The sequence below is a fragment of the Balaenoptera acutorostrata genome, chromosome 7 (genome assembly GCF_949987535.1).
Source record: "Balaenoptera acutorostrata chromosome 7, mBalAcu1.1, whole genome shotgun sequence".
In the NCBI taxonomy this organism is placed as follows: domain Eukaryota; kingdom Metazoa; phylum Chordata; class Mammalia; order Artiodactyla; family Balaenopteridae; genus Balaenoptera; species Balaenoptera acutorostrata.
This window is the reverse complement of record NC_080070.1, coordinates 61,042,187-61,070,167: the sequence shown is the minus strand read 5'-3', so window position 1 is coordinate 61,070,167 and position 27,981 is coordinate 61,042,187. Positions and strand designations below refer to the sequence as shown.

At 39.4% G+C, this 27,981-nt stretch overlaps 1 protein-coding gene across 5 annotated transcripts in view; it reads right to left on the bottom strand.

Moving 5' to 3' along the window:
- Positions 1-27,981, bottom strand: part of DYNC1I1 (dynein cytoplasmic 1 intermediate chain 1) — a 336,428-nt gene that overhangs the window by 22,748 nt on the left and 285,699 nt on the right. For all 5 annotated transcript variants that reach the window (XM_057550171.1, XM_057550173.1, XM_057550172.1 and 2 more), the window contains one exon: positions 1,933-2,073. In XM_057550171.1, coding sequence (XP_057406154.1) covers positions 1,933-2,073 — 141 coding nt within the window. The remainder of the gene's footprint in view (positions 1-1,932; positions 2,074-27,981) is intronic.

Genomic DNA, 27,981 nt, shown 5'->3' with positions numbered 1-27,981 from the left:
TTTGTTGTTTTTTTTTAAACAAATCTAATTCCTAATCGGACAAATATTTGAAAAATCTTATTCAACTTGATAGAAGGCAAAAATGAGGGTTTTAAAAAGTGTTCAGTTCATTAGTGGATTTGAATCACACTCAACGTATCTACTATTATTGTGAAAGCAGCACTACGATCACCGCAAAACTAAATGATCTGCATGCCAAGTAACAATTTTTTTAAATGGTTAGCAATAAAACACTTATGTGGTTGTCTCTTGATACCTAGAGCGAGGGAAGGGAAAAAAATCACGTTTGGCAATGCTGAGATATTAATTTTGTTTTACCTAAAAAGCTGATTAAAACACAAAACTAAACGAGAAGCGTTACAGAGGAATTACTGTAGAACACTGTAGTTGGTAGAACACTCCATTACATCATAGTTGAGTATCACCTGAACTCACTTCTAAATCTGATTTCTGACTGGGTCTCCTAAATCAATCTGGAAAATGTGTTTTTGGTTGTTTAGAGTGAATTGAGTTTATTCTAGCAGATAGAAACAATATGATTTTAATCAACGGTGATGAAAGACTTTGGGAAACCATTACATCGTAGAGTAATAACACCTTTCTATAAAAGCAATAATGTTATAAACATTTCAACATCTGAAATGATGGGCACTGCACGTATTCGTGCCCTTTATTTCCAAAGATGCTTCATTACATAACTCTTGTCCTTGTCATACACTTCTGGTAGCCAAAAGGAAAAAATAGACGTAAATGGAAAGTTTTTTAAAAAGACAACTATTTGGCAGTGGTTTTAGGTGTATATAATCTTGCAAGGTACAGTGACTCAATAATAACACCTGAAGGATATTTCCCTGCCCCCTCCCAGAAAAAATACTAGGGGAGCCCGTCCCTCCTCATATCCTCCAGCTGTAGGCTTCCTAATTAAAAAGGCCGAGCTGTTTCCTGCTCAGAACACTTCAAAAGACCCCTCTCTCGTTCTCCACTTGACATGTAGTTTTCAGCACTTGCTCTTCTTACCTGTCCATTCTTATTGATGGAGAGCTGCCCTGAATCACAGACCAGGAGATGACGACGAGACCATTTTATTGTATTAAACTGAAGGACATTTAATATTCACGTTTTTTTAAAAAAAACCCAACCAAAAACTCTGCTACCTGAATTAGCACCTCAATAATTTTGAGAAAGTGTAAAAAAGGAAAAATATACGTGGCATAATTTTTAAAACATTAATATATATAGCAAAATTTTTAAAAAGACTATTTCCTTATTGTTAATTGCTTTTTGAAAAAATTTTTCACTTGTGAAGGACTCTAAATGTGACATGTTAAAATCTCATTAAAAAAAAATACTGAGTTTAACATACATGTTCAGAGTTAGAAACTTATAAAAGTCTATCTGTGAGTTCGGTATCTTAGACAAGGATTATTCACCTTGTAAATTTCAAATGGAGAATAGATCTAAACATAAACAGTCAAGAGAATCATCTTTTATGGATTTAAAACAGAAATTGTGCAAGTAGCAAACACTGGCAAATAGCCCTTTTAAAAAGCCCAATCTCAAGTCAAAAGTCTACAAAAGCTTACTTTTCCAAGTGTTTGCCAATAGAGTTATTTCAACACCCTGAAATATGCCCGAGTGTCCTTTCCCGCAGTAAAAGGCGTGAACACGTATGGTTTTGCTCTTTGCAGAGAAGGGTCGTCAATTGTCCAAGATTCCGCCACGGTTTAGGGATGAAGTGAGATTAAATGATTTGGGGCCAACGCATCTGCCAATACCCTGCACAGCAGCGGAGAATGGGGGGTCGGCAACCAAGCTGCAATTGGAGGGTCTGTCCAAAAAAGGCCATTTCAGAGAGAGGGGGAGACGGAGAGAGGCCGACGGCGCCCCCCTCCCAGCCCGCCCGGCCGGCCCGGCGCCTGCGCCGCCGCTCACCTCGGTGTCATTGTTGAGGTTCCAGAGGTCCAAGCGCCCCATCCCGTCCACGCAGGCAAAGAGCGCGGGATGCACGGGGGACCACATGACATCGTACACATAGTCTGCATTGTCTTCAAAGGAGTAGAGCGGCTTGTTGTGCTGTAAAGCAGAGAGACTGTGAAGACTTTGTGGCGCTGCGGCTGCCTCGGGCTGTCTAGCGAGCCTAATTAAAAACTTTGCACTTTCACAAAGTGTCATAAAACTTCCCGAGATGAAAGTCCTCGAGAAGGTGGACCACAGCTTTAATGTTACTAGAACTGTCCACTGGCATAAGTAAATACGGTGGGGGGAGGGGGGCGGGGGAGGCGGGGAGGGACTCTTAAGGGGCTGGGGGCTGGGACGGGCTGGGGGAGGCGGTTTCAGACACAGTCGTGCGAGACATTCCAGACAGGTGGCCGGGGCTGCCCAGGAGCTCGGAGTTCTCGCCCGGCTACGCTCTGCGAGTCGCTCAGGGCCCGAACCCAGGCGTGCTCTGCCTGCCGGGATCAGACCCGCCGGGAAGGCTCTGGAAGCCCCGGCGGTCCCGGCGACCCAGAACCCTTCGCATTGAAGGCAACGCCTGCCACCTCGCGGTCGTTTTCTGTAGCTGCAACTCTGCTTCCAATCCAACTCGAGGCCAAATTTATACTTTAATGGCTCCTCTGCGGCGGGGATGGGCATACATATTTTAAAGGGATTTGTAGCTCTTCTGGGAGGTGAAAAATCTCGCGGTTCTGAGTCTCTGGTCTCTCTCTCCAGGGTCAGTTCACCCAAATCAGGTGGACTGGCGAGGCTCAATGCAATGCCCCTGAACCTTCGTAGGAGGCGAACCACGTTTTCTAGATTACCCAGTATGTCTAAGAGCCCTGAAATCGGTGTTCTGGGGGAAAATGCACTAGCATACCCCTACTGCATACAAATGCTTCCCCTTCGGAGGGATACAATAAATTAAAATGGCACTCTTGATTTCCTGTGAATATTGTCACATCAAAATAGCACAGAAGTCAGAGGCAAGTTTGAAAGTACACCAGAAATAAAACGTAATTGGACTTCATGAATTATTCATTCCATCTGGCGTGTCTTATTCTAATTTCTGCATAATGGCTTTACTAATCCCTGATCAATTAATGTAAAATGAAATTTAAATGATAATGAAAGCCCTAGAGATAAAAGAAATTAAGCATTCTTATATCCTCTGACAGAAATCTAAACAATGGGAGTTTTTTCCCCCAATGTCTTCTTCATCCAGTCAGCTGTCTGTACTCCTTTCATGGGTTCAGCTGAATGCCTGTACAGGCCAGAGTAATAAGATCAAAAAACAGTAACATACAATATGAACAATCAAATACTTTCTGCAGAAAATGTTCAAAGAATGTATCTCTGCGGGGAATCAGCTCCAAATATTGGAGCAAACTCCCCAAATGCACTGTGAGTGCAAATAAAATTCACAAAATGCGTGTGCTGAAATCAAGGTGAGAAAAATCATGGGAAGACAATAAAACTCCCACAGCCTAAACCGAATGCAAAAATTTGTTAAGGTAGTGACTATACGTGATTTCTCTTTCCAGAAATTATCTTGCTTTGGCGTTGCTGAGATGTGAACACAACTCTAAGACTATTAAAGCAACGGAAGATTTTAGATGGGACATTGTATGTGTGGGGCGGGTGGTGTGTGTGGTCTTATTTTTAATCTAAGTAGTACCTAAAAAGAGCATGTGACATTGAGATCTCAAAAAGAATTAAATGGACATTTAGCCTTATAGTTTTGTATTTTAATACCCTATACCTCTTTTATGCCAAAAAGTTTATTATATCCCCTATGTGCACTGTAATTTGGAGCTAAGATTATCTGCCTATTTGCTATTTATGCAGCTTTTTTTCTTCCTCTCACTGTTTGGACGAGGTGATTCAAACTACCTTCTTCAGCAAATCTGAATACCCAATGACCTTAAATTAATATGATTATATCATCTTTTTTTCTTATTAATATAAAAAAAAGGCAGGGTGGAGTAGCTGCTCTTTCACTGACTACTTGTGAATATTAAATTCTAAGTCTTCGTAGAAGATTATTCCTGCCCCAAATTCTTGATTTTGTAGCTAGCTAGTCACTATTTGTTAGAGAATATGAGTAACACATTTTTCTTAAAATCAAAGAGTAGAAAAGACTTACACATGCTTTAAAAAGTCACTTCTCAGTATCTTCTCTTAATAACCCAGCTGATAGTATAACTGAGTATAGAGAGGTCTAGACATAGATGCACACATACATTCAATAAACACATAACTCATCTTCAGTCCTTGCTTTGATCAATTAGAAAACCATCTAGCTTTAAACAGTCATCTTCTAAGGAGCTGATATTATTCGATATGTTAATTCTCTCAAATTCTGCTGCTAATCTCTAGTGTTGTTTCTTTCTTTTTTTCTTTTGGTGTCTTCCTTTTGAAGAAACTTGGTCAAAACTCTAGTATATCCTGGAGATTTTACTTTTTAAACATCTGGAAATAACTGCTTTGTTCATCTTACCAAAAACCAATTTTCTTGTGTTTAACAGTATTGTATTGAAATGCTATTATTCCCTAGGTTTTCTTCAGCTTCCTTATCACCTCCCACCTCCAAGACTGAAGTCACTGTGCAAGTAATTCTAAGCTACAGATTGTGCATGTTTGGGGCAGGGAGAAGGATTTATATTTTCAAAGGCTTTGTTCTAACTTTGATAAATTCACAGGATGAAGAAGTCTTGGTCGAGATTGAAGGCATTTTTAGGGTGCCAAGGGGACCGACATCTATGAACCAACAGTTCTCACGTTTAGAACGGCACATGCTATGGGCATAGGCTAATGCCACTCTTACAATAGTAAGCAGTGCTATTCCGAATATTAAGTGCAGTTTTTTCAATAGAGGAGTCTTCCATTCTATCTTATTTGGGACTCAAAGGGTAAGCTGAAAACCTCATTGAAAATTTGTCTCAAACACTTAATATAAAACATTTCATAATTTACATATATATCATGAAATATTAACAAAATATATCAAAAGCATTAGGGTCTAAAGATTCTGTTTTTGAATTTTGAAACATATGTTTGTATCTACAAAGTTGTTATAGCTTGCTATTGCACTATCACCGATTTTAGAACACTACAAGTTTTGAAAAGGTGGAGAGTGTAGGGGCAAATGTGACCAATGATTTTTGAGGAGGATACTATAATATCATTTATATATATTAAAGATACAGAAGCTTGGTGATTTTAAATATTAACCCTACAAAATACTCAAGGCCATTTAGTAAATTAAATATCATTCCACTATGTGTTACTGTAGAAAGCGTTTTTTAAGACAATCAAATTTCACTAGACACAAACCCCTTCACTTGCGTGTTCTCTTTTCTGATGCCCTGATTGGTATCAGAGACCTGTTAGAGAACAAAAAGGAAAACTGCCTTGTAACGCAGCCTACGGCATGTGTGACACATGCCAATGAAATAAAGCTGTGACGCCCTGTGTTTTAGACGGGTTTCCAGAACTGTGCCAAAATGTTAAAATATCCAGACACCGACCAGTGTGATTTTAATGCCCTGATTCTCAGACAGAGCGGAGAATCAGGCTACCAGTCACCTCCCAGACAGACTTGGAGGGCAGGAAAGGGTACATTATTGGGTGCTTGCGTGTGCCTGACTCTATACACACATTGTCTAATTTAATCCGCATAAAATCTCTGTAAGGTAGACAGTGTTTACAGAAGAGAAAATTATAGTTCAGGAAAGTTAGTAACTTTCCCAAGGCCACGAAGGTTGTAAGTGGCGGTGTTGGATTTGGTTCTCTGGTATTTCTAGCTGTTAAGCACATCCTCTATACGCTGGAACCGTGTGGTCCTCTATGAAACACAGTGAAGGTCTTCGGTCTTTACAGAAAGAGCAAAAGATCTGTTACCTCTCCACTTTGCTGTCCCCGTCAATTCAACCAATACTTACTAAGCACACACTGTGTAACTTGTAGAAAGAGTTCAAAAATATCACATGCACAGTGTTTCATTTCCTGAATCGGTTATTAATAATCCTGAAGATGTCACCCATACAATTCCAGGCATCCTTAGCACCTTGTGACACTAACAGAAGTCTTTCTCTCCTGAAAACCAGGAAACAGGATGGAAATAGGCCTTTAGCCAGCAGAGATTAAAGCAGGCCAGGCATTGGAGAGCAGAATAAAATGATGCTAAGAGGCAAAGATCCGGGTTCAAGTTCACTGAATGTCTATACGACTTTGGGTGAGGGACTCATCTGATAGATGGGGATAACGCAGGGAGTATGGAATAGGAAAGGAAGTAGGAGAAAGTGGAAAAACTACAGACCTTGGGAAATTTAACTTAACATTCTTGGATCTGCAGTTTATTTTTCATCTGTAAGATGGAAAGCTAGAGCAATTGACCTCAAGGGTTCCCACTGGCTTTGTGATTCTATGACTCTGTTCTGTGGTAAGGGCTGAGTGGAATAAAGCATGTGAAAGTTTAACAAAGAGTTATTCAAAACTAAGTATTATAATTAAAGCCATCTTCCTTGATGTTCTGTGGAATTCATATCATAGTGACTCTTTTTTACTTTGTATTTCACCAAAATACACAAAGATGTACGAGGGTAGTTTTCAGTGAGAAAAAATGAAATAATAAAAGTAATAAAAGACCTCCTATTTGACCAGAGAAGGGATAAAGAATATTAAATTTACATAAGAGAGGCAGGTAGTGAACTCTGTTCAAAAACGAACAGTTACAACATCCATCAGCATTTTACAATAAAGACGATCTCTGGATTGAGCTTTGATTTTACAAGTATACTTCTGACAATGAATAGAGCTGCGTGTTTTTCCAATCAGTTAACTGTAAAATGATTTCATGAGAGGTGAATTTCTATTTCTGACGTTAGAAATGTACCAAAGTCACATCCAGGGAATATAGTGTTTGTTTTATTTTCCTCTATATGATTTATTTTCCTCCTATCAGGCAGCTCAAGGCATCCTAATGGGCTTTAGTTTTTTGAAGGTTGGTGAATAGGAAGATTTGTGTTAAAATGCCTCCTAATACCTCCAAACACTGTGGTTCTTGAGGTTGCATTTGCCTGTAAATGATTAGCTCTCAAAGCCAACTTAGAAATGTCTACCCAAACCATGAACCTTTCTTTTGGTGAGGAGGGAGTGGGGAAGGGGGTGTTACATGGGTAGGTCAGGTCGGGGTGGACGACTAACAGTAGAATTTCTATATTTTTATTCTGAAATAAAAGGAAAACAAATGGAATCTTACCTTGAAAACTATATCTTGTTGGGGGAAAAATGATGACCAAAATACTAAACAATGAGTAATAAGAAAATGTCCTTCAAAAATTGTCATGTGGGTTCCTGTGAAGTAATTAAAATAAATAGCCAGCTAGTTCTTCCAGGAAACATTAAAATGTGAGACCACAATATCACTTTTTAAAAAACCACCAAAGGACCCCCAAACTTCAAGCACACACAAAAATGGATGCTTCTACCATAAAAAGAAAGTGCTTAAACAAACAAACAAACCCAAACTCACAAACCAAACCAAACCAAACCACCAACTTGCTTGGCCCAAAAGAAGCGTTGCGAATTTGGTACTATGGCTGGAAAACATTATTTGCAACTTAATGTAGTGTCTTTCTAAAGCACAAAGTATCCTGTATTTATCTTAATTTCTGTGGCTAATATTGTAACAGTACTCATGATACCCGAATTATATCTTTACCTGCTTCTACCATGGTCAGAAATTCAAAATCAGGCATAAACACTTTGGGTGAGCTATTCTTAACAGAAGATGTACAGTGGGTCTGTTTGTTGTTTGTGTGCATTAACCAAAAATACATTTAAGGACTTTAACTTGAATTAGTTAAAAGAATTACAAAGAAGCTTATAGAAATCCAGGAATTTAGCATTTGCCTCTCTATAAATGTAGAAGTTTTGCTAAATAAGTACTGAAGCCACATAAAAGGTGTTCTTTGCTGCACTACCTTCCTCTACGGCTTATTTGCATGGAAGAATCCTTCTAATCCAGGAGGCGCCACCAATAAAGAGGATAATTATCCATATAAAAGAATGTATACATATTCACAGGTTCTGACTAGTATTTGAGTGTTTAAAGCCACGGAAAAAGCTACCAGCTTTGCCTCCCTCATTCATAAAAGGAGTATTTCCCCACACTGGCACGAGTTTTATGCATATCAGCTCCACCTAAAGGTTCTCCTTTAAAACAGGCATTTTAGTGAAACAAATCTGTACAGAATCCTTGTGAAGACACTCAGCAAGCAGGGGTGCTCTTCTGAATTGAGCTGTTTGCATTCACCTCAGCTGCTAGGGCTCTTTTGGTAAGTTCTGCCTCTGGGCTTATTTGAGTCGAGGCAGGGCAGAGACGGTCACTCGACGGTTGGCTCATTGGTACCATGTGGGTGGCCATCCTCTGGACTGACCGTCTCTCTCTGACAGACTCTGTGGCTGTAGAAGGAAGCAAGCAAGTTCAGAAGAGCCCCTCTTTGGTTACTGCTGCCCTAATTCTACTCCTACCACGGCCGAGTGGTTTCATATGCAACATGACATTAGTTAGAGAAAGAAACATTCGACATGAAGATAATGTTCAGGTGGATGAGAGAGTGTATTAGGAGGCAGGCGGGAAGGGATGGAGACTGGTGTGAAGGATTAGCCGGTGTAGAGGGATGCCCTAGGGCTGGACCTAGAAGCAGCTAGAAGTGTGGTTGTAGCCATGCCTTGAAAAGTTAGAAGGCGGAGCCAGTATAGACATATTTTGCAGGCTTAAGCAGCTTTGTTTATTTATTTGTTCCTATTGCGGGTTAAACTGCACAACTGCATTTTATTAGTGGGTAGATTAAGTGGCAGAATATTTCCACTCTGGTCCTTAAACTGTCCACCTCCATCCACTCTAGCATCTGGCTTATAAACTCTCTCCCCATTGTAAATAAATTTATATTTAATATATATTTATAAATTTTATATATACATATATATGTAAATATATAAATTTACAAACATATAATTCTTAAAAATTTTAAAAGATAAAGTTATAAACCTAGATCCATGGATTACACCTTGATTCTCCCTTCATAACTTATGTCTAAATTCCCCGGGTAAACACTTGCCAGTTCTCAGAGCTAATCTGACATTAGTGGTCGCACTACATTTAGTAAATATAACATTTAGACAAATTTCATTTCTTTTTTGAATTTTTGAATTTTATATACACTAATATGTATAAAATGGATACTAATAAGAACCTGCTGTACAAATTTCATTTCTTTTCAAGAAGTCACATACCCAAATACCCAGGTTTAAAATCTAATGGTAAAATTGTCTAAGTAATTAAATATTTCATTCTACTTGCTCAACAACTGAATGTATATCGTATACATTCAATTGTTATATATGTGTCCTACATACATGTGAAGGGCACATTTTCAAAGGGTCAAGGCAAGTTTTTTGTGGGTCTGCACCCCTGTGTCTCCTGGTGTTAAATGCAATGTATCTTTTATATTATATTCAGGAGTAGGATAGCTGACAGTTGTGTTTATTTTAACGGTGGAGAGAACTGGCACAGAGAATCCCACATAGCAGAAGTTCAAAACATTCAGTTCAGACGTGGAATACATTTGATATGCTTCCTGCTTTGCACCAGATTTGCTTACCTTATTTTATTTTGCCTAAACCAAATTGAAATTAACTTCTATTCAAAATGAAAACACCAGCTAAGCATGAGGTAAGGTGATTCAGGATACTAAAGATGGGCATGGGAAAATAACCTAGTATTAATTATGAACCCTGGATGATTTGCAAGGCTAAGAGGTCATATGAGGCTGCCCAAGATGGACCTACATTGGTCTGATCCAAACACAGCTACTTTGGGGAACAGAGATGAGTTTTAATTTATCTTCCAACATCAGACATGACATGCGGGTTAGATCAGGAGGCGGGGGTGGAGGTATCTTTGAATCTCCTAACTGTGTAGACAGTTGTATCTGTTATTTGTTATTCTCATTCTCTCTTCAAACATTAGTGCTTAGAAGGAGAAGGCTGGGAAAGGCAACTCACGCAGCATATCCGTGAAATGAAAAGGCAAACATTTCCGCTCTGGTTAAAAGAGCAAAAGAAAGGATTCAGCAAGCCCTTCTCGCACAACAATAAAGCCCAGTCAGCTGGGTGAATTTTAAGTCTAAAAAGCTTTTGCACTTATATGGATTATTCACACATGGCTGTATAAATATTTAACAGCTATAGTTATGTGTTGGTGGGTGAATGTTTGGCGGGGTAGCAGGTGGGGGGGCGGCTCAGGTTGGGGCAGGGGTAAAAGGACAGGAAGTATGAACACAGGCTAAGTCTGGCTGTGACTTGATGATTACATTCTTGTGGTTTCTTTCAAAGTTAAAGTATTCTCCCTGGGTGAGCTTAAAAAAGGAACCCCCTTCTTCCCCCCCAGCCCCCGCCAAAAAAAAAAAAAAGGAAAGAAAAGAATCTGATGACTGGCACAGGTAGTTTTATTGAAAGCCGATTTTAATGTTTGCTACCTTATGTCAGGAAGGGGGAGTGAAAATGAGGATAAGGGAAGAAAAAATAAGTCAGACACCACCTGAATGTCTTGTTTACCAGAGGCAGCTAGCAGGGCTTTGGGCTTGTGGTAAAAAATGCACTCTGTCATCGGTCAGTGTTAATGGCAGTAAACTATTGATTTCATTAATCTTCTTGCTTGTGTTAAGTGTTATGCTTAGATACTGTAATAGCCAAATCTTTAACTTTTGATTTTTATTGTGTTTTCTTTCCTTCTTCTGATATTTTAAACATTTAACAAAATGCTAGCAGAAATAGATATACTCAGGGCCCTTGGTTAGAATTACGTAATTTTTAGGACGTGCTTCCAACACAGTTTAAAATAATCTACCCTACCTTAACAAAGTACATTATTTCACTTAGGATATCCAAAAGTATTGATTCATCAACAATGATTTATTGAGGACCTACCATATGCCTCCTACTTTGGGAAATCAATAGAAATACAAGATCTGACTGTTCATAAGGACTTGAAATCCAGGTAGGAGAATGAAAATTATGAAATAATAAGAGAAGAAATTGTTTGCTTGGGAGCCTATTTTCTCGTTTTGTTCCAAAAGGACTGATGTTGTCTTACAAGTTAAATATACTGCAAAATTAAGAATAAACACACAACAGAGGCAGATAGAATAGATAGCTAATACTAGGATCCTGATGATTACAATCTGGTAATGAATCAGCTCTAAATTTCCTGATAACTAAGACAAAGGGGAAAACACATCGTGTCCCAAGGAGGTACGCAGATTTCCCCATATGAAGAAAGAAAGAATATAAATTCCTCCTCAAAGACACATTCTTGGGAAAAACTCAAGGAGAAATTTACCATGTCTGTGAATCCCTGGAAAAGAGACTGGCTTTCTGGTTTGTTTATACCAAAGAAAGCGAACAAGTAGGTAGCCAGGTGCTAAATTCTGTGGTACAGATGTTAGGTGCCAGAGGAATTCGGAGACTGGGGGGATGGCATGTTGGTGGTTACCTTAGTCTGATGTGGTCAAGGAAGGTATTATCTAGGACAGGTGATGGGACCAGCCTTGAAAGATGCATAGACTTTGACAGATAGTAAGGAAGCCAGTCAGTGGGGAGGGGTGGGGGAGAAGCAAAGCATACAAAGACCTGGCTGTGTACATCAGCATGGAATTCCCAGGTGGAAGGTGAGAAGTGGGGATAGCCCAGCGGACTCTGAGGATTTGTCCTAAGGAATAATAGGAAATAATTTTGGTTTGGATAGAGTCGGAGGTAAGGACATGTTATGAATGGTCTTGAGTACAGAGTTAAGACTTTTTAATGCAATAAGCTACTCATTTATTAAATATGTACTGATAAATGCGCAGAGCATTGTGCTATGTGCTACACAGGTTCAGAGATGTCTAACATTCATGCAAGGGTTTTCAGCTTTTCTATGATAGAAAATAGAAGCAGCAGCAGAGTAGGGGAGGAAGATCTGATTTGTATTTTAAACATGGTACATTTGAGTCTCTGGAGATGACACTCAGGTTAAGCCGGCAGTCGAAATGTAGGTCTGGAATTGAAAGAGGGGCAAGCTTGAAGCCTGTGCCAAAGAATCATTCACGAGAGGTGCTGAGGGAGAGGAGAGAGTGCTGCAAGAATAAGTAGCAGACAGTATGATACAAGATGAGTACTAAAAAGAAGCCAGCACACTTGGTATTAGGGGTTCACCAATGGTCTTGGAGAGAGAAGTGTCAAAAGGCTAAGAGGGTAGGTTGAGGAGTGGCTGGGAAATATGGCAGTGGTTGGTCTGGACGCATGTTGGCTCTTCAAATGGTTTGGCAAGCTAATCCAAATTTTCGGACATGCCGGGACTTCCCTGGTAGCAGAGTGGTTAAGAATCCACCTGCCAATGCAGGGGACACGGGTTCGAGCCCTGGTCCGGGAAGATCCCACGTGCCGTGGAGCAACTAAGCCTGTGTGCCACAACTACTGAGCCTGCACGCCACAACTACTGAGCCCGTGAGCCACAACTACTGAAGCCCACGCACCTAGAGCCCGTGCTCTGCAAGAAGAGAATCCACCTAAGTGAGAAGCCCACGCACTACAACGAAGAGTAGGCCCCGCTCGCTGCAACTAGAGAAAGCCTGCACACAGCAATGCAGACCCAACGCAGCCAAATTTAAATTAATTAATTAACTATTTTTAAAAAGAAAAATTTTCGGACATGCCTGTGATACTTTAAGCCAACCCATCCAATCACAAACCACAAATCTCTAAGAGGATCCTAATATTACTGGTGTTTGTATCTAGGTCTGCCTTCTTTATTTCTTAAGACCACCCACTTGTCATTTTGATGTAACATCCTTGACATTTTGGACAATCTCTTATGTGGCTTTATATCTCACACTTGGCATTGAGCCTGGCAAACACTGCATCTTGAGGCAGACAAGGTGCATTGAAAGTAGATGCTGAAGCAGGTAGCATCTGGGTGCAGTCCCATCTCTGCCTGACACCTCTGAGCAGAGCCTTGAACTTTCCCCTGATTCTTTGGGCTTATGATTCTTTCTTAGTCTCCCCAGGGCTGAACCTCCACTTTTCCTGATGGGTTTTTGATTCAGCATCCTGCTTAGGCTATCTCTTACTCTAGCATGCTACCTTGGTTTGAACCTTTCCCCCCACTCTGCTACCTTAAATGTAATCTCTGATGAAGACTACCCAGTCATGGCAAAGGTTTCAGCATGTTTGTAAACCATGGGCAACGAACCAGACTTAGGGGACTGTTTTCCTGGAGGAAGGTGATATGAAAAAGAGTAATAAAAAATTAGGCTTGGACAGTAGGAAATCTAGTCAGGCCTTCCTGTGTATTATAGGAACAGGGTATTGGGAATTGAATGTCTGATGAATTTTATCTCATTAAAAACAAAAAAAACTTATCCTGGGATGTAAAATATTAGTATGTACCTGAGATTCTTTTTAACACATACATTTCAATTGGTGTGTGTGTTTGTGTTTGTGTGTGTGTGTGAGAGAGAGAGGAAAAGAGGAAGAGAAAGAGAGAGATATTGATTTGAGAAGGAGATCAACATACTTTTTCATGGAATATTCTTACATGTTTATTTGTCTGGAGAAGAAGAGTGATGCCTGAAAACAAGAGAATGCTGTACTGACCATAAAGAAGCCTGAATCCAAATCAGCACCACACTGCGACTCGATATCCTGCACCAGTTAATAAACGTATTCTGAACATGGTGATAATGATGAAATAGGTCTTTGGATTCAGCATCAACAAACTTACTTCTCTATAGAGCTACCATATGATCCAGCAATCCCACTCCTGGGCATATATCCAGAGAAAACCATAATTCGAAAGGATACATGCACCCCAATGTTCACTGCAGCACTATTTACAATAGTCAAGACATGGAAGCAACCTAAATGTCCACTGACAGAGGAATGGATAAAGAAGATGTGGTACATATATACAATGGAATACAACGGAATATTACTCAGCCATAAAAAAGAATGGAATAATGCCATTTCAGCAACATGGATGGACCTAGAGATTGTCATACTGAGTGAAGTCAGTCAGACAGAGAAAGACAAATATCATATGATATCACTTATATGTGGAATCTAAAAAAGGGGTACAAATGAACTTATTTAAAAAACAGAAATAGAGTCATAGATGTAGCAAACAAACTTAGGGTTACCAAGGGGGAAAAGGGGGGGGCTAGGGATAAACTGGGAGATTGGGATTGACATATACACACTACTATATATAAAATAGATAACTAATAAGGACCTACTGTATAGCACAGGGAACTCTACTCAATACTCTGTAATGACCATATGGGAAGAGAATCTAAAAAAGAGTGGATATATGTATAACTTATTCACTTTGCTGTACAGCAAAACCTAACACAACATTGTAAATCAACTATACTCCAATAAAAATTAATTTAAAAAAACTGCAGAGATAACTACTTCTGATGTTACTTCTGAACTGTGGAAGAAGTTTCTATGCTATAAATCCAGGCATTTAAAATGAATCTCTTAATGTAAGTCCATGATTTTCATGCAAAAATCACATTCACAAATGCCAGCAATTGGAAATTAAATGTATTAAAGTCCTGTAGGAACCAAAAAAAAAAAAACCAAAAAAACCAAAAACAAACAAACAAACTTACTTCTCACATTAACCATAATGCATCAACTGTTCCTGCAACTTTCCCTCAACATCCACGGGTCCTTCAGGGCTTTGCTGCCCCTGGGAGCCAGCCTTGGAGGGACTGGAGCCCTTCAGGCACTAGGGGTGGGGTATGTGTGAAAGAACCTCAAGAAAAGCTCATTATCGTTAACTTGTTTGTCCATAACCAAGGGTCAACTGTGATAATGAAATAACCTTAGTTTTTGTTATAGGCTGAATTGTGTTGGCCCCAAAAGTCATACATTGAAGTTCTAACCCCCAGTACATCAGAATGTGACTATTTTGATATAGCCTCCTTAAAGAGGTTATTCAGGTTAAATGAGGTCATATGGGTGGACTCTAACCCAATATGACTGGTGTCCTTTTAAGAAGAGGAGATTCGGATACAAATATGCACAGAGGGAAAACATCAGGCGAACACGGCCATCTGCAAGCCAAGGAGAGAAGCCTCAGAAGAAATCAACCCTGTCAATACCTTGATCTTGGACTTCTAGTCTCCAGAACGGTGAGGAAATAAATTTCTGTTGTTGAAACCACCCCATCTATGATACTTTGTTATGGCAGCCCTAGCAAACTAATATAGCTCTCAAAGGAAAAGAGAAGGAAGGCTCTCTTTTTTTCCTTGGCTTCTAATGCACACCCACATGGGCACATTTACCCTATGATTCTGCATTTGTGGAATTGCCCCCAAGAGTGCAAGGCAGAATGCTGTTTTCTTTGCAGTCAATGATGGCAGCTCACCCTGTGTTTACTGTGTCTTCTACTGGAAAGGGCCTGTGGTGAATATAAAGCCTCTCTGGAGGCAGCAGAGCCTCTTTTTAATTTTCAACTTCACTTTACTTCACACCTCTAGTTCTGCAATGTTGTTGAGACAACTGGGACAAGTGAGGACACAGAGTGGAAAACTCGATGCTGCCTCGATACCAACGCGCCCAACCATTGCAGGGACCCAACTGAACGTGAACCAGAAATGACAATTCTGTCTGATTCAGTCAGTCACTTTTGCCTGGATAGAGAGCTGTTTTCTCCCCTGAAACAAAGTCTGCCGTGCTTCAGATAAGAGTTTATTTTGGTTTAATTTTGTCACCCTCTGCAGGCTCCGTCTTGAAGTCCCTTTCTTTTAGAAAAGGTAGCTGGAGGGTGAGGTGGGGATGGGGTGAGAGGGCAGGTAAAGGCGAGGCAAGCAGGCAGGGTAGCTGAGCACAACATGGGTCCAAAAGCGGAGCCCTCTTACCCAGGGCCTGGGGTCAACCTTTCACCTCCAGAGCAGGCAGGCCCCTGCCGAGCTCTCCTTATCAGCCTCCTTAAAGGCTAATTCCTGCTGAATGGGTTCCTGAGGCTGGAGAAATTTCAAAGAATTTTTGAATACATCTCTACAGCCCCTTCTCTTAACAATAGGATCTATCAAACAGCAGGGGAAGGCTCTGTTTAAAAGCACCGACAGGAGATCACAAGAATGTGTTTGATTGCCAAAGTGACTAATTTATTTTTACACAGTATTAATGATGCTACAATAACTAATATCTATAGCCTGGTTTTGACAGCTTATTGCAAGCGTTCCCATTGTTTAAGAAAGAAGGAAAAGGAAGCCAAAAAAGAAAGTACGAAAGAGAGTGTTTTATTTTGCTACATTTCCATTTGTTAACAAAACTCCCCATAAGCAAAACCAGAGGTCATTAGCAAACAACCAAAACATGCCTGTCTCCAGAAGAATACAGTTCCCTTCATCATTTAAAATACAGCTCTGCTGAAAACCCGAATCAGGACAAATCCTTAACATGAAAAATTCAGTGCAGACTTGAAACCACCTGACTTTACTTTGGGTTTGTGCTCCTTAAAATTACCTAGAAAATACCATAATCTTCTCTTCGTGCGCTGGATGCGGGCCAGGGCCCTGGCTCCAGAGGCAAAGGGTAAAACTAAAAATCATGTCTGAACAGACAGCTCCACCCTCTCTCCCAAGTCCACTTGGCCTCCTGACAAAAAGTGAGGTCTGAAGCACATTCATCCAGGGCCTGGGGTTTTGGCCAAAACTCAATACTCTTATAGGACAAACAAAAATGAAATCCAAAATGTTATCGCCCTCGCCTTTAGAAGTCAAATGGGCTTAAATGATTGTACTGCATACGGCGAGTGGTTCCCGTTTGCTATGTAATAGGGAACCAATAGAAATGTATTAAATTGTAGCTTTTTGTTTAGGAAAAGGATCCTTAGCTGAGAGTTTAAATTCCAAAGTGTTTTTTGATAATAATTGTGTGTGTGTGTGTGTGTGTGTGTGTGTGTGCAAAAAATGAGATAGAGAGAAATTGAAAGAGAGAGAGAGGAGAGAGAGATTTCCATATGGAACCAAACACTTTGGATTAAAGGTCAACTATGGGGGGGGGGTGGAGGGCACAGGGACCCCACGGTGGGGTGGGGCTGCTTGCCTGGCACGGGTGCCCCAGAATGTGGGTAAGCCTCTCAATACCCTTCACTTTCCCTCACTGAATGCTTCAGCTCTTAAGGACTCTCTCTCCCTAATGCCCATCCTCTCTGACACCCCTACTCTCCCTCACGCTTTGGATGGGTGAGAGCCAGGAGAGACTGTCAAGTAATTTTTACCTCCTGCTGAGCTAGTGACAGGCTCAGTACAAATAGCTACATCGAGAAAGTACCTCCACGCCACAGATCCCAGAGCCAGGGCTCTAACAAGACAGTCCGGGGCTATGAATACCACCATCTGATCCCACTGGGGCAGATCAGTGCTGAAATGGCAGGACCACGCATTCCAAATGTGCTTTCCCCCTCGTCCCCTAATCAAAACCCTCTGCTCCAGCCAGTCGGCTGGGTTCATAATCCCCGCTGCACACTGGAACCCTTCTGCCCTTCAAGCCTTTACTCACGCTGCTGCTTTCTATCGCTGGAGAAAGAACGACCAACAAGGGATTAACCTCCAAAATATACAAACAGCTCATGCAGCTCAATATCAAAAAAAACAAGCAACACGATAAAAAAATGGGTGGAAGATCTAAACAGACATTTCTCTAAAGAAGACGTACAGATGGCCAAGAGGCACATGACATGATGCTCAACATCACTAATTATTAGAGAAATGTAAATCAAAACTACAAAGAGGTATCACCTCACACCGGTCAGAATGGCCATCATCAAAAAGTCTACAAACAATAAATGCTGGAGAGAGTGTGGAGAAAAGGGAACCCTCTTGCACTGTTGGTGGGAATGTAAATTGATACAGCCACTATGGAGAACAGTATGGAGGTTACTCAAAAAACTAAAAATAGAGCTACCATATGATCCAGCAATCCCACTCCTGGGCATATATCCAGAGAAAGCCATAATTCAAAAGGATACAGGCACCACAATGTTCACTGCAGCACTATTTATAATAGCCAGGAAATGGAAGCAACCTAAATGTCCATCAACAGAGGAATGGATAGAGAAGATGTCGTACATATATACAATGGAATATTACTCAGCCATAAAAAAGAATGAAATAATGCCATTTCAGCAACATGGATGGACCTAGAGACTGTCATACTGAGTGAAGTAAGTCAGACAGAGAAAGACAAATATCATATGATATCACTTATATGTGGAATCTAAAAATGTGGTACATATGAACCTATTTACAAAACAGAAATAGAGTCACAGATGTAGAAAACAAACTTATGGTTACCAAGGGTGAAAGGAAGGGAGTAGGGATAAATTGGGAGGTTGGGACTGACATATACACACTATTATATATAAAATGGATAACTAATAAGGACCTACTATATAGCACAGGGAACTCCACTCAATACTCTGTAATGACCTATATGGGAAAAGAATCTAAAAAAGAGTGGATGTATGTATTTGTATAACTGATTCACTTTGCTGTACACCTGAAACTAACACAACATTGTAAGTCAACTATACTCTAATAAAAATTAATTTTAAAAATATACCTTTACTTCATTCCTGAGGTGTTTGGTTTTCCACATATAGGATGTTTTTTTGTATTTGTGTTTTTAATTTTAGCTATTAGAGCAGTTTTAGGATCATAGCAAAATTGAGAGGCAGGTGGAGAGAGTTCCCGTATACTCCTGCCCCACAGCCTCCTCCATTATTAACATTCCCCACAGAGCAGGACATTCGTTACAATCGATGACCCTACACTGACGCATCATTATCACCCAAAGTCTATAGTTTATCTTAGTGTTCACTCTTGGTGTTGCACATTCTATGGGCTGTGACCAATGTATGATGACATGTACCCACCACTGTAGTAGCAGAGTAGTTTCACTGCCCTAAACATTTTCTGTTAGAGCAAGTTTGGTCAAACAGTCCTGGAGGGCTGCAGATTTAATTCTTGGTGGGGAGGGATGGGGGACTCCTAGGGGTTCTCATTCACTGCTGGTGGGAATGCAAGATGGTACAGCTACTTTGGAAGACAGTTTGGCAGTTTCTTACAAAACTAAACATACTCTTACCATACAATCCAGCAATGATACTCATTGGTATTTACCCAAAGGAATTGAAAACTAAGGCCCACATAAAAATCTGCATACGGATGCTTATAGCAGTTTTATTCATAATTGCCAAAACCTGGAAGCAACAAAGATGTCCTGATGAACTGATAAACTGTAGAATATCAAGGCAATGTTATTCAGTGATAAGAAGAAATGAGCTATCAAGCCATGAAAAGACTCAGAAGAACCTTAAATGCATTTTTACCAAGTCAAAGAAGCTAATCTGGAAAGGCTACATATTATATGATTCCCAGTATAGGACACTCTGGAAAAGGCAAAACTATGGCGACAGTAAGAGATCAGTGGTTGCCAGGAGTTGCGGGGAGGGAGGGATGAATAAGCAGAGCACAGAGGATTTTTAGGGCAGTGAAATACTCTGTATGATGTTATAATTATGGTTGTATGTTATACTTGTACAGACCCATACGATGTACAACACTAAGAATGAACCTTAAACTATGGACTTCGGGGGAATATGAAAAAAAATTCTAGACTGTTATTACATTCTTGCATGTTTTGCAATGATGACATGTAGGTTGATATGTAAACATTCATGTGTTCATGTTTGTACAACTGATTGGACAGAAGGGGCAAAAATCAATGGAGTAGAAAAAAGGTGTTAAGCAGAGAATGCGATTGTCAAAAATATCAATTAAAATGGACAGAGGTGTCTTTGCAGGTCCATTTGTGTTTGGGGTGCAGTTATGTTTCAGTCACTGGGGTGCCTGAATGAGGATTAAAATAAATTTGCAGTAAATATAAAACTTCAGACTTTATCCTATCATTAATCAGCAACATTACTGCTAGTGGCTTAATTTAATTTATATGTAATTGGTCAATAAGATAATCAGCCTGTATTATATATTAACTATTTACTACTCTGACTGAAAGCTGTGGGGAATATAGAATAGATGTGAACTATGGCCACTGACCTCAAGAAGCTCATGGCTCAATAAAAAGAGAGAAACAACAGACAAATACATTAAAAGACATTTACATTATATTAAAGTGCTGGGTTTCTTGCAGCCGATTAAAATTATTTTAAGAATAGCTTTATGACAATACAGTGAGGCATCATTAAGCAAGAGAAAATTTCAAGATATTCTAGCATTTGAGTCCACTACTAAATGGCAAATAAAAATAGGTGCACAGGAGGAGGAACCAAGATGGCGGAGTAGAAGGACATGTTCTCACTCCCTCTTGCGAGAACACCAGAATCACAACTAGCTGCTGGACAATCATCGGCAGGAAGACACTGGAACTCACCAAAAAAGATACCCCACATCCAAAGACAAAGGAGAAGCCACAATGAGACGGTAGGAGGGGTGCAACCACAGTAAAATCAAATCCCATAACTGGTGGGTGGGTGACTAACAGACTGGCAAACACTTACACCACAGAAGTCCACCCACTGGAGTGAAGGTTCTGAGCCCCACGTCAGGCTTCCCAACCTGGGGGTCCAGCAACGGGAGGAGGAATTCCTAGAGAATCAGACTTTGAAGCCTAGTGGGAACTGATTGCAGGACTTCAACAGGACTGGGGGAAACAGAGACTCCACCCTTGGAGGACACACACAAAGTAGTGTGCACGTTGGGACACAGGGGAAGAAGCAGTGACCCCGGGGGGAGACTGAACCAGACCTACCTGCTAGTGTTGGAGGGACTCCTGCAGAGGTGGGGGGTGGCTCTGTTTCACCATGGGGACAAGGACACTGGCAGCAGAAGTTCTGGGAAGTGCTCCTTGGTGTGAGCCTTCCCAGAGTCTAACATTAGCCCCACCAAAGAGCCCCGGTAGGCTCCAGTGTTGGGTTGCCTCAGGCCAAACAACCAACAGGGAGGGAACCCAGCCCCACCCATCAACAGTCAAGTGGATTAAAGTTTTACTGAGCTCTGCCCACCAGAGCAACAGTCAGCTCTACCCATCACCAGTCCCTCCCATCAAGCCTCTTAGATAGCCTCATCCACCAGAGGGCAGACAGCAGAAGCAAGAAGAACTATAATCCTGCAGCCTGTGGAACAAAAACCACATTCACAGAAAGACAGACAAGATGAAAAGGCAGAGGGCTACGTACCAGATGAAGGAAAAAGATAAAACCCGAGAAAAACAACTAAATGAAATGGAGACAGGCAATCTTCCAGAAAGAGAATTCAGAATAATGATAGTGAAGATGATCCAGGACCTCGGAAAAAGAATGGAGGCAAAGATGGAGAAGATGCAAGAGATGTTTAACAAAGACCTAGAGGAATTAAAGAACAAACAAACAGAGATGAACAATACAATAACTGAAATGAAAAATACACTAGAAGGAATCAATAGCAGAATAACTGAGGCAGAAGAACGGATAAGTGACCTGGAAGACAGAATGGTGGAATTCACTGCTGCGGAACAGATTAAAGAAAAAAGAATGAAAAGAAATGAAGACAGCCTAAGAGACCTCTGGGACAACATTAAACACAATGACATTCTCATTATAGGGGTCCCAGAATGAGAAGAGAGAGAGAGAAAGGACCAGAGAAAATATTTGAAGAGATTATAGTCGAAAACTTCCCTAACATGGGAAAGGAAATAGCCATCCAAGTCCAGGAAGTGCAGAGAGTCCCATACAGGATAAACCCAAGGAGAAACACACCGAGACACATAGTAATCAAACTGGCAAAAATTAAAGACAAAGAAAAATTATTGAAAGCAGCAAGGGAAAAACGACAAATAACATACAAGGGAACTCCCATAAGGTTAACAGCTGATTTCACAGCAGAAACTCTACAAGCCAGAAGGGAGTGGCATGATATACTTAAAGTGATGAAAGGGAAGAATCTACAACCAAGATTACTCTACCCCACAAGGATCTCATTTAGATTTGATGGAGAAATCAAAAGCTTTACAGACAAGCAAAAGCTAAGAGAATTCAGCACCACCAAACCAGCTCTACAACAAATGCTAAAGGAACTTCTCTAAGTGGGAAACACAAGAGAAGAAAAGGACCTACAAAAACAAACCCAAAACAATTAAGAAAATGGTCATAGGAACATACATATCGATAATTACCTTAAACGTGAATGGATTAAATGCCCCAACCAAAAGACACAGGCTTGCTGAATGGATACAAAAACAAGACCCATATATATGCTGTCTACAGGAGACCCACTTTAGACCTAGGGACACATACAGACTGAAAGTGAGGGGATGGAAAAAGATATTCCATGCACATGGATATCAAAAGAAAGCTGGAGTAGCTATACTCATATCAGATAAAATAGACTTTAAAATAAAGAAGGTTACAAGAGACAAGGAAGGACACTACATAATGATCAAGGGATCAATCCAAGAAGAAGATATAACAATTATAAATATATATGCACCCAACATAGGAGCACCTCAATACATAAGGCAACTGCTAACAGCTATAAAAGAGGAAATCGACAGTAACACAATAATAGTGGGGGACTTTAACACCTCACTTACACCAATGGACAGATCATCCAAAATAAAAATAAATAAGGAAACAGAAGCTTTAAATGACACAATAGACCAGTTAGATTTAATTGATATTTATAGGACATTCCATCCAAAAACAGCAGATTACACTTTCTTCTCAAGTGCGCACAGAACATTCTCCAGGATAGATCACATCGTGGGTCACAAATCAAGCCACAGTAAATTTAAGAAAATTGAAATCATATCAAGCATCTTTTCTGACCACAACGCTATGAGATTAGAAATCAATTACAGGGAAAAAAACGTAAAAAGCACAAACACATGGAAGCTAAACAATACGTTACTAAATAACCAAGAGATCACTGAAGAAATCAAAGAGGAAATCAAAAAATACCTAGAGACAAATGACAATGAAAACACGATGATCCTAAACCTATGGGATGCAGCAAAAGCAGTTCTAAGAGGGAAGTTTATAGCTATACAAGCCTACCTCAAGAAACAAGAAAAATCTCAAGTAAACAATCTAACCTTACACCTAAAGAAACTAGAGAAAGAAGAACAAACAAAACCCAAAGTTAGCAGAAGGAAAGAAATCATAAATATCAGAGCAGAAATAAATGAAATAGAAACAAAGAAAACAATAGCAAAGATCAATAAAACTAAAAGCTGGTTCTTTGAGAAGATAAAATTGATAAACCATTAGCCAGACTCATCAAGAAAAAGAGGGAGAGGACTCAAATCAATAAAATTAGAAATGAAAAAGGAGAAGTTACAACAGACACCACAGAAATACAAAGCATCCTAAGAGCCTACTACAAGCAACTCTATGCCAATAAAATGGACAACCTGGAAGAAATGGACAAATTCTTAGAAAGGTATAACCTTCCAAGACTGAACCAGGAAGAAACAGAAAATATGAACAGACCAATCACAAGTAATGAAATTGAAACTGTGATTAAAAATCCTCCAACAAACAAAAGTCCAGGACCAGATGGCTTCACAGGTGAAGTCTATCAAACATTTAGAGAAGAGCTAACACCCATCCTTCTCAAACTCTTCCAAAATATTGCAGAGGAAGGAACACTCCCAAACTCATTCTATGAGGTCACCATCACCCTGATACCAAAACCAGACAAAGATACTACAAAAAAAGAAAATTACAGACCAATATCACTGATGAATATAGATGCTAAAATCCTCAATAAAATACTAGCAAACAGAATCCAACACACATTAAAAGGATCATATACCATGATCAAGTGGGATTTATCCCAGGGATGCAAGGATTCTTCAATATACGCAAATCAATCAATGTGATACACCCTATTAACAAACTGAAGAATAAAAACCATATGATCATCTCAATAGATGCAGAAAAAGCTTTTGACAAAATTCAACATCCATTTATGATAAAAACTCTCCAGAAAGTGGGCATAGAGCGAACCTACCTCAACATAATAAAGGCCATATATGACAAACCCACAGCAAACATCATTCTCAATGGTGAAAAACTGAAAGCATTCACTCTAAGATCAGGAAGGAGACAAGGATGTCCACTCTCACCACTATTATTCTACATAGTTTTGGAAGTCCTAGCCACGGCAATCACAGAAGAAAAAGAAATAAAAGGAATGCAAATTAGAAAAGAAGAAGTAAAACTGTCACTGTTTGCAGATGACATGATACTATACATAGAGAATCCTAAAAATGCCACCAGAAAACTACTAGAGCTAATCAATGAATTTGGTAAAGTTGCAGGATACAAAATTAATGCACAGAAATCTCTTGCATTCCTACACACTAATGATGAAAAATCTGAAAGAGAAATTAAGGAAACACTCCATTTTCCACTGCAACAAGAATAAAATACCCAGGAATAAACCTACCTAGGGAGACAAAAGACCTGTATACAGAAAACTATAAGACACTGATGAAAGAAATTAAAGATGATACCAACAGATGGAGAGATATACCATGTTCTTGGATTGGAAGAATCAACATTGTGAAAATGTCTATACTACCCAAAGCAATCTACAGATTCAATGCAATCCCTATCAAATTACCAATGGCATTTTTTACAGAACTAGAACAAATCACCTTAAAATTTGTATGGAGACACAAAAGACCCCGAATAGCCAAAGCAATCTTGAGGGAAAAAAATGGAGCTGGAGGAATCAGACTCCCTGACTTCAGACTATACTACAAAGCTACAGTAATCAAGACAATATGGTACTGGCACAAAAACAGAAACATAGATCAATGGAACAAGATAGAAAGCCCAGAGATAAACCCACGCACCTATGGTCAACTAATCTATGACAAAGGAGGCAAAGATATACAATGGAGAAAAGACAGTCTCTTCAATATGTGGTGCTGGGAAAATTGGACAGCTACATGTAAAAGAATGAAATTAGAACACTCCCGAACACCATACACAAAAATAAACTCAAAATGGATTAGAGACCTAAATGTAAGACCGGACACTATAAAACTCTTAGAGGAAAACATAGGAAGAACACTCTTTGACATAAATCACAGCAAGATCTTTTTTGATCCACCTCCTAGGTTAATGGAAATAAAAACAAAAGAAACAAATGGGACCTAATGAAACTTCAAAGCTTTTGCACAGCAAAGGAAACCATAAACAAGACGAAAAGACAACCCTCAGAATGGGAGAAAATATTTGCAAACGAATCAGTGGACAAAGGATTAATCTCCAAAATATATAAACAGCTCATGCAGCTCAATATTAAAGAAACAAACAACCCAATCCAAAAATGGGCAGAAAACCTAAATAGACATTTCTCTAAAGAAGACATACAGATAGATGGCCAAGAAGCACATGAAAAGCTGCTCAACATCACTAACCATTAAAAAAATGCAAATCAAAACTACAATGAGGTATCACCTCACACCTGTTAGAATGGGCATCATCAGAAAATCTACAAACAACAAATGCTGGAGAGAGTGTGGAGAAAAGGGAACCCTCTTGCACTGTTGGTGGGAATGTAAATTAATACAGCCAATATGGAAAACGGTATGGAGATTCCTTATAAACCTCAAAATAGAATTACCATATGATCCAGCAATCCCATTACTGGGCATATACCCAGAGAAAATTATAAGTCAAAAAGACACATGCACCCCAATGTTCATTGCAGCACTATTTACAATAGCCAGGTCATGGAAGCAACCTAAATTCCCATCGACAGATGAATGGATGAAGAAGATGTGGTACATATATACAATGGAATATTACTCAGCCATAAAAAAGGAACAAAATTGAGTTATTTGTTGAGACGTGGATGGATCTAGAGACTGTCACACAGAGTGAAGTAAGTCAGAAAGAGAAAAACAAATATCGTATATTAATGCATGTATGTGGAGCCTAGAAAAATGGTACAGATGAGCCAGTTTGCAGGGCAGAAGTTGAGACACAGATGTAGAGAATGGACATATGGACACCAAGGGAGGAAAACTGCGGTGAGGAGGGGATGGTGGTGTGCTGAATTGGGCGATTGGGATTGACATGTATACACTGATGTGTATAAAATTGATGCCTAATAAGAACCTGCAGTATAAAAAAACAGACAAACAAAAACTAATACTAAACTTTCTTTGGGTTATTTGTATGGAAATATGTTAATATAAATGTTTCAGACATTACATGAAATTTCTAAAAATCTTGTATGTTCTGGTATAATGTTATAAGTCATAATTCTAGTTATTACTTTAAAATGTATTTCTCAGAAATAACTAAATTTCCTTGTCAATTGCATTATTATGAACTTTCATCAAATCTTTAACCGTGGTCATTTTTAAGTCTTTTGTCATTTACAGACAGTTCTGGGTGTACTCTGATGCTTTTGCAAAAATGTTCCTATAAAAGGGTTTCATCTTCAAGGAATTCATGGAAAAGACTCTGACAAGTACAGGTTTCTGGTAACTGACTATACTGCTGAACTGAATGAAATAAGCATTTTCAGAACTCTAATGGAAAACTGATGAATTCATAAAAGTGCTAACAAAAGATCAAGATGAAAAAAAATTAATTACATGGGACTGAGTGAACTGATGAGGATGATTATAATTTTTGTGACTTTGTTTGATTTAAAAAAAAAAAATCCCACACGGGCTCAGAGGCAAAAAATATACAAATGAATTTTCACTGCAAAGTAAAGGAGCTGTTACAGTGGAGGATTACTGGACTGAATGTCAATATTATGACATAGTATGAGTGTGTTTCGTGTTTGGTAATTGCAATCATTGTTGCTTTTGTTGTGGTCATCCATGTACAATGCTTAGTGTCAGTTTATTTATCTCTTGTAAAAATAAAATACAGTGTGTGTGTAAAAAAAAATAGGTGCACAGTTCAAAATGTTAAAATCATTTTTTTTAAACGCACTTATTTCTGACTCAGTTACAATCAATGTGAGGTGGAAAAAATATGCAACTAGAAGAATATCTAAATCACTTCTCTCTACACACTGGTTTTCTTCTCTGTAATATTAGGGAATTAAATAGGGGGTCTGTAAAGTACTCCTCAGGTCTGATTTCTATGACTTAAGCCATATTTTCTTGTTGCTCTCCTTTCTTGTTTCCCGCCCATGGACTTTGGTTCTATAAAGAACATAAAGACTGTTTATAAGAAAATAAGTGGTATATTTATTTAATCATTATTCCAAGAGGTGCTGGCATCGTACCTGCCTTCATGGAAAGCTCCTTGCACAGCTTTCAGAGCCTGTCACGCCTCCATCTCTAAATACTATTTCTGGACATTTAATTCTTCCTTCCTTTCAGCCTCTTTCTCTCTTCCCTCTCTAGAAATTCAAGTTCATTAATCATCTCTATACTTACTGATATTTTTGTTTACTTGTTTGACATTATTACTGGAAAATGCAAATTGGAAAGAGTGCATTTAGAACTTGTGGGACTAATGGGTAGATGCTTGTCCAAGCAAGTGGAAAACCATGAAATGCAGGTTGAGGTGTTTGAAATGATTAGGAGAGCAAGGAGAGCGGTGTCCGTCAGAGTTTCCAAAGGTATGTTCCAAGGAATACTGTTCTCCCACTGTGCCTGGGTAAAAATGAGTCCCATACCCAGATGAGTTTGGGGACCTTTGCATGGCAAAAATCAGCCCATTCCTGAAGAATAAGTTAAAAAGGCCTCTCTGATAAAGATACTTGTTCACTTTAACTCTTGCTGTATTACTTTTAAATCATGGAATCTCTTCTCCTGCCTTTAAAAAAAATGCCTGTTAAGATTCCACAGAATACAAACACTGTTATGTATTGTAGGAGACGGCCTAATGAAAGGTGT